At 32.3% G+C, this 8,496-nt stretch overlaps 1 protein-coding gene across 2 annotated transcripts in view; it reads left to right on the top strand.

Annotated features, from left to right (window-relative positions):
* The window catches only part of LOC106466356, a 108,173-nt gene that overhangs the window by 69,298 nt on the left and 30,379 nt on the right, over positions 1-8,496 (top strand). For both annotated transcript variants that reach the window (XM_022394348.1, XM_013926636.2), the window contains 2 exons: positions 6,307-6,417; positions 7,149-7,256. In XM_022394348.1, the coding sequence (XP_022250056.1) occupies positions 6,307-6,417; positions 7,149-7,256 (219 nt within the window). The remainder of the gene's footprint in view (positions 1-6,306; positions 6,418-7,148; positions 7,257-8,496) is intronic.

Here is an 8,496-nt window from a genome sequence, read left to right as displayed (position 1 = left end):
ACAAACAAACACCATCTACTGATCGGCATTATTCAGTTTGAAATATTTAATAAGTTCTTGCTGTAGAAAGGAGAGAAGTCTGAGTAGACAGTAGTAGGTGAAAAATAATTCCTTTCTTATCAAAGAAGTGGCATATCACAATAAATATTTGGAATACAAGTTGTATGAGTTCGTCAAAGACCAAATGTTATATGAGAAATTAATCTGTGACGTTTATTTATATTAAAAAATAAATTCATTAAAATTAATCTTCATATCAATAAAGAATGGCAAACATTGTTCATCAAAATTAACCAGTCATATTTAATTTACAAATTTCTTCGTCCTGATCGATAAATTGCCAATTTTACACTTAACATAGTTAATAAATTTCATGAAATGCTTGAAAGACCTACTCAATTTATTTTACAAATTATATTCTGAATAAAGCGGATCGTTATTAGGTGTATGTATGTCAGGCTATTTGTGAATCAAGTCCAGATAATTCACTCATGATTTCTAAAGTCATTTTTTTTACTACGTTATGTATCGTCATCAGTTATTACTACATAAGGTTGATTAGGCTAAAACACTATTTTACGATATTTTCCCATGGGAATGTGTGTTATGTGTTACCTAAGTGATTTTCACACCAGTTTCTAACTTGGGGACTTTTATTATGACGTCATAGGTACTACGTTATTAGTATTGTATTCAAATTCAAGAAACTGTTATCACTTAATTGTAAAATGGACTAATTGACGTCATGGGAAATGACCACACCTTTCAACAGGAAAACACAAGCATATTAAATATAATTCGCATTTAAAGGCCATAAACCTTTGAGACCAGATATTACAAGTTAAACAATATATTAAACATTATAACAATATAGTTAGAACAGTAACATCTTCACAAGACTGTTCCGCATTACGAAAGGGAGTATACAAGATATTTAAAGAATATGTTTCCAAATATACTTCCAATAAATCACTTCCAATGATGTCAGGGTTTTCCCGAAATGGTTTCTCTACAATTCCGAGAGAATATGACGTATATTCATCTGGTTAAAACGTGAATAAACTACATACACGATTTTATGTTCCGTGGTGGGCAAAGCACAGATAGCCCGTTGTGCAGTTTTGTGCTTAACTTCAACCAAACGAAACGATTTTATTTTAAAGATTCAAATAAAGTTACTGTAACTCACTAACTATGTTAAAATATTAATGCATTATCTCGATTAAAAACAGTTTCTCGGTGGGTCAGCGGTAAGTTTATGGACTTACAATGCTAAAGTTCGGGGTTTTAATTCCTCGCGATGGGCAAAGTGCATATAATCTATTGTGTATCTCTTTGCGCCAAGAATTGCGAGCTTTGTTCTTATATTTTTCAGCACACTATTGCCTGATATAGGCTCAAAATTAAAGAAAGAGTGCTTAACGCGGAGAACAGTTTTTGTTACTTTGTTTGTTTAGTTTTAATACGAAGATGCGCAATGGGCATTCTGCGCCGTGAGGATCGTACTACGAATTTTAGCATTGTAACTGTTCAAGTTTATCGCTGAGCTAACGGGTAACATTTATTATACTAACACGTGTGTTAGACCAGTATAAAGGTCAGAAACCACTTTAGTATTTTAAAAAATTACTTTCTGAATGCTGAAAGAATTAAGAGAAAACTCCATACTGATATTACTTTGATGATCACTTTTTCCAAAGAACTCGCGAAAAGAAAAGTCGCCGAAATGCATTAGATATTATTTTATAGTTTAAAAAAATCTGTTCCTCAAATGTTAAAATGATTCTTTGAAAGTCGAAAATATGTTTATACTTTTCTAAAGGATTCTGTGAAACGGTAACAAACAGTTCAAGTTAAGTATTTATGTACACTACAGTTTATAGAAGAAAATCTAAATACTTTATAAACTTACCCGCCACGGGGCTGGTGTATTAATATTAACACTCTAAAATCGAATGTTTTCAGGTTCATAAGTTACGTTAGTGTTTTAAGTTTCAAAAATAAATTCATATTTTTTTTAGTTAAAAGCTAGGCTGGCAAAACGTTAAGTTAAAGACTAACCATAGCAGTTTTTTTTTAAGATTAAAAGTTACTATGTTTTCAACTGTTAAGCCTATGGAATTTGTTAGGACTACTTATAACTTATCATAAATACTATGATTAAACAAAGAAGGAGTAAAATAAGGTAAGGTTTAAGACTGGTTAATACAATATTCCATATTATGAGAAGACAGATATTAAGAAACACTATTTATCCAAGCGTGTGCACTTCGTCTATCGTTCCTGGTAGTTTAATACGGGTTTTCGTTAACACTTTGGAGCTTTAAATTATTATGGTCTATAACGCTTATGTTATATGAGCAGTTTCTATGAAAATGATTTTTTATCAAGTTTCTTTTTACTAGTCCTATTTGGGTTTCCAGTAAGAATATAATAGCTGTTAAAACTTCGTTGGCTCTACCGTACCTAATGTGAATAAAATACTGTAATGTGTACAGTGATGTGTAGTTTTGGTAGGTCAAAAATGATATCTCCATAATCATAGTTGCCTAAACAAAAATGATATATATACATTAGTTAACATTTGAATACCAAAGGGTCATCAGTACAGTTAATTATTGAATGTAACTTTAGTGATAAGATAATGTTTTTTTTTTTTGAAAATGCATTATTGTTACATAACAAAAATATATAAAGTAAAAATGCATGATGTAATTAGGAAATGTCTAAAACACGAAGTTCTAAGTCCAATCTTTAACATGCTTTCCTTAGTAACGTGTAAAGGGCCTAAAATTTAAATTTTTAAAAATTCAAATAGTAAAGGAAACTTATAAAATGAAAAATGGAATGACACGTTTGTTCTCACGTAATTATAATGATGCAGTTCCATCTTTGTTTTTTAACGACCTAGTTTTTTTTGGAGGGGGGGGGAGGTCGGCTTGTAATTTTGTAAGTCAAGAGTTTTTTTGTTTTTGTTTTCGTACACTCGGGTGGCTGGCCCAGTCCGCTAGTTCGGTGACGCGGATTCGAACTTGAGACCCTCAGATTGCGAGTCATATGCCCCAAGACTGAGTAAAGCTTTCTTAATTCTGTTAATTGAAATTATATTCATAATGTCTGCAACAAAACCATGATTAAAACGTGGCTTTTATCGTCTGACTCACGTTCCTCTGCATCAGAGAAGCCATATTCATATTCACCCATAAGGTGTAGCCTTTTTTTTTTGTTTATTAGAGAGAAGTCGATTGACCTCTATGCCTCGTGCCCTGGAAGGTATTTGAGGCGGCACATGTGGGTCAGGATTCTGCCAAACATTTCCAGTGATGTGTAATGAAATATTCATAGAATGCACAAAAGTAATTAAATATCATGTAAGCTGGTGTGAAATTTAATTTTGCAAGAAGATGGCTGACAAATCGATCGTAGCTTTACAAGAAAAGATAATAATTATAACTTGTGATTTGTAATAAGACATACACGTTCGTATTTAATATCGTATCCCATATCATATCTGGCTTTAATTTGTAGTTTCGAGCTCCATCGACTCTCATCATTCAATGATGTGGAATCTCAGTTACACAGAGGATCTTTATTAATCTTAAATTAGTTTGTTTGCCTGTGTTTTGGAGCTTGAATATGAATCTGTTAGTTCACTGATTGAAAATGAAAGAATACATTAGATTACACAAGCCTACGATGGTTTTATTGACTGAAATGTTTACATGTTCCACAGTAATTCCTGTACGCTGAATCCGAAAATGATATCCATTTTTATTCATCACCTACAGATTTTTCACAAAACGTTATATGTACTTTTACATAAGTGAATCATTTTCATTGAAATCGGGTCACATTTTGTTATGCTTAGAATGTTGACAACCACTGGTTATAGGTTTCTCTAGACCAATCGAGACGTGCGAGTCTTATCGATCGTTCTAGAACACAAACATAACAAACATAGTAATAAAAAATGTTCGTTGTGGTAAACGAAATAATAATTTGATCTAAGTAAGAGTTTTTTCCTTCCCGATTTGTACAAAATCCTTACGTGTTAAAACAAATGAATATTATTTTCGAAATTTGTGTTGCTGAATTATTGAAAATCCGTTATTAGAACGAAAACAACTTTTATGAAGTTTAAATTCGCAGACCTGTGTTATCTATTTGACCTTAGACACGACGATGGTGGTGTTGTATGTTTCTTATTAATGGAATCACTTTAACCTACAAAGGAACTGTGTAACTTGAACACATAGTTCAACTGGTTGTTGGCGTTGCTGTATTGTGTGCCCGAAAGTCCATGGTTCGTGAATCGTTGCCGCTAAATCGCACTCGCACTTTGAGGCCGTGTGTACTTTATAATGGTTAAGGTCAAATTCGATTAGAGAAGTCCAAGAGTAAGTGGTTGGTTAAAATTAGCCGCCTTTCATTTGTTCTCGTAGTTCAAAATTAGGGACGACTCTAGCAGAAGATTAAACATAAAATCATGATCATAACTTTGTGAGTTTGAAACTTTCATTTACTTTTGAAGCATAGCGAATCAGAAACACTACAAAGTAAAACAAATGTCTCGGACATGTTCAGTGACCATGATTTTAAAGTCTTGTACACAGTGTAACTTCGTTCCAAATTTATATTTAAACAGAGATCTAATTGACCAAAAAACGCACTCGACCTTGATGTTTTAAGTATTTTACTTTTATTAAATAATAGTAGCGGCTGTAGACTGATATTGTAGATAAAACTGCTATATCGAGGCCACGAATTTTATTCATTTGCGTGTATAATAAATTTGTTTTATACAATATCTATTAAACTTGAATATTTATCAAGCGTGTTATTTATTTATGTTTTTTTTTTCAACAGGTTGAAACACGATTGTTGGTCTCCAAATTTAAATTAGTTTGCGTGCTTATATTTTGTATAACCTAATTAGTTTGCACGTAGACAATGAAATAATATATTAATTTTTTCGTTTGACCTTAGTAACGACGATAGCAGTGCCGCCTATTTTTTTCTTCTTATTGTTTGGACTGCTTTCTCATAATATAAAGACTTTGTGGAATTTGAACACGTTCCGCTCTGATAATCAAAATCAAAAACGAAAAAGTCATCGATTGTATTGAGAACTAAGCTTTATAGTGTATTTTAAACATGTAAACATGTTTTGATGTTTGCACGAAGCAAATTGGTCTTCAGGAATAAACAAAACAAGGGGCGCATGCGTATGGAGTAATATGTAAACTATAGCAACCGAGCGGCGTTGACTAGTGCTTTCTCTAAAGTTTGGATGTTTTAGCTGAAAAACAGGAAAATCACTACGTAAATACTCGGAAATGTTCTTTGTAGAGGTGGCCTAGTGACAATGAAATCAGATGACGTATATTTGTTCTCTGAACAAGATTTTAATTGTCTTTTTCTTTTAACGTACAAACAATTGTATTGTTTCAGTTGTTGGATATGATTTGAACCCCAGAGGATATTGCTCGATCTATTATTGCTGTTAAGTTCAAAGAATGCAACACGTGCACAATGTGTAAATATAACCAGATCATGCCAGTATAATGTGTGATTACTATACTGTTATACTTAGTTATGCATTAGAATCTAAATAAAATATTAAAAATTCCGTTGTTGTGTCTTAGGGACATTGCCGTGAATTGTCATTAAACATTTTCATAATAAACCGTTTAAATGACCAGACATTTTAATCATATTCGAACTGTGACTGTTCTTTCTGTTTAGGAAATCCATACGTTTATTATAAGGCCATAGAATCGAGTACACTGTCCAGATCAAAACTGGAATGCTAGACTTGTTACTCTCATCATTATCGATAAAAGTAATCATAACGTTTTTGGAGGCGTGATAGCGAACTAAATTTTGGTTTGAAAGAATTGATCATATATGAAACTGAAAATGAGTGTACAAAAGAATTGGTTATCACAAATATTATTATCAATAAAAATATGAAAGAAGAAAAAACACAAAATTACATTTGGCCTTTAAATATGTCTGTGTAAAGTATTGACACATGATTTCTTGAAAGGAATAGTCGTACTTTGAACCTATATGATATTTTAAAGATAAAAACATGCAATACACCTGGTTTGTTTTGCTCCAGGAATGTTAAGGCTTTACGCAAAAGGCAGAGGAGTATGTATACGCATACACACACACATATGTGTGTATACATAAGGCATTTATATAAATATTGCATGAATTACGTTAATAATATATAATTTTTAGCTTTGCTTTGTAATAAAAGTATGGTAATATGATAAAACGCTATTTCTTTTATTACAGCTTGAACGGCTAGCCCAGTATGAAAGTATTCTCTCCCAGGTGGCAGCACAAACGCCTGAAGAACATCCGGACTTTAGCGATCGCTGGCGGGCAACATCAAAAGCAATGAATGTAAGAATCTAAATAACTAATTACATTTAATGTACTTTTTCTGTTACATGTCTGTTTAGTAAAATATTAGATAATTAGATAGATAAAACTATAGTTGAATATTTAACATTATAGGAAGAAAAAGAATTGTTTTATGTATTTCAGCCGTGGAATTTTGGACTTATATTTCTTAACTATTTTTACATGATTACTTACAGACTAATTACCGAAGGTAAGAACCATGTACGAACATTGAATTAATCTTTTATTCGCTTTCAAATAGAAAAAGAAAAAATGCAGTGGCCTTCTGACCTTGTTTGCATCAGCGCATAAATTAAATAATAAAAGGATTATATTTTTATTTCCGATCAAAAATTTATTCTTAAATTAAATGTTGAACTAAATTTGAAAATAATAATTAGCGTATATCAAACTGACATAGCCATCTTGTGACATATAAGTAAGGTAGTAATATTCAAATTGTATTTTCCGTAGCAGTGTGAACAAAAATAAATATTTTTCTAAAACAACAACAAATAATAATAATAAGCTTGTAACAAGCTCTAAGTGCCATATAGTGAAAAACATGCAATTTATATGATATTTTCCGTAATAGTACGAACAAAAAATGCTTTTTGTGAAGTTACAAAAAACAGATCTCAGAATCTAGGTAATAAAATATATTGTAAAAATTAAACACTTATCTGCATGACAAAACTATTTTTTGCAGATATGTTTTGCTTGTCTTACAGATGGTGCGAAGAGGAGAATCCGCAATGGAAGAAACTGATCTGGATAGAGTTCAAGATCTCTTTCCTCACGATAACTTGAACCTGTATGAACAAGATCCTTTTTTCTCAGTGAGTATGAAACTTATACAAAATAAAATTAAGTTGTTTTAATTTAATTTTTTCAGCAGTGCCTAAGCCTAAGCAAAGACTAATGTAAAAGAAAAGACTTTTTCTAGAGGTACTACATTTTAAATTTTGTATTTTGTGCTTTGATATAAAATACAATTTTGTCCAAAAAGAGCTTCAATTCAACACAAATGATGACAGTAAAATTATAAATTATAAAATAAACTGAAAAATCAAAATGTTCTTATATGAGTTTATTGTTCATTCAACTACAACTTTTACGGTTTTTACTTATTCTGATGGAAGTAATATATTATCCGACCACTGAGCTCGATCTGATTTCAAACAACTTTTTACAATTAATCATAAACATATAAATTTCATAATTAAATTAATTCTCACCTTGTTACAGTTTACAATATTCTTTAATTTTCGGTCCGGGAATTTCATAGGATTAGCGTTCCCAGACTATGAATCCAAGGATTCATGGCTCACGTCCCATTCCCATTGGTGCGCCATATGAGTTAGTTGTTTTGAAAATTTGCGCAAAGCTACACAAGGAATATCTTCGCTAACTGTTCCTGGTTTAGTACTGACAGACTAGAAGGGGGAAGATAGTCAGTCAACAGCACCCACCATCAACTCTTAGGCTACCAGTTGAATAGTGGAATGTGATCGTTACTCGTATATAACACCCACGGCCTCAAAGAATGGAGTCCGATCTAGGCACGTGGGTATAGTAAAGGAGTAGCTCAAGCGTTGGCGGTGGGTGCTTTGGGCTAGGTACTTTCCCTTTAGTCTGTCAGCTCATAATTGGGACGGCTGTATACACAGATAAGCTTTGTATCCGTTTGTAAAAAAATATTAGGTCCTCAAGAAATTAATGTCGTGTTTTGGAACACTTCATTAACCATCCCCCAAAAAACCTACATCACGTATAATAGTTAAAACGAACCACCTAAACGTCATGTTAGTGTAGCCTATATAATGTGTAAAGTTTAGTATACTGTAATCCCTTACAGTGATGGCACACGACGAGACACACATTCTGCATGTAATGCTGTTTGAATACAAGAAAGGAAACAACGCCTCTGTAGCCACAAATATTATCAAAGAAGTTTATGGAAATGTTTTGGACGTTCGTAAGTGTCAACGATAGTTCAGTAAATTTCTTTCAGGGGACTTTAGCCTTAAAAACTGTGATAGCAAGGGCCGACATGTTGGAATTGATATTGATGCTCTG

This window comes from Limulus polyphemus, unplaced genomic scaffold, assembly GCF_000517525.1.
Source record: "Limulus polyphemus unplaced genomic scaffold, Limulus_polyphemus-2.1.2 Scaffold2235, whole genome shotgun sequence".
Lineage (NCBI taxonomy): Eukaryota > Metazoa > Arthropoda > Merostomata > Xiphosura > Limulidae > Limulus > Limulus polyphemus.
This window is presented reverse-complemented; position numbering and strand designations above follow the sequence as displayed.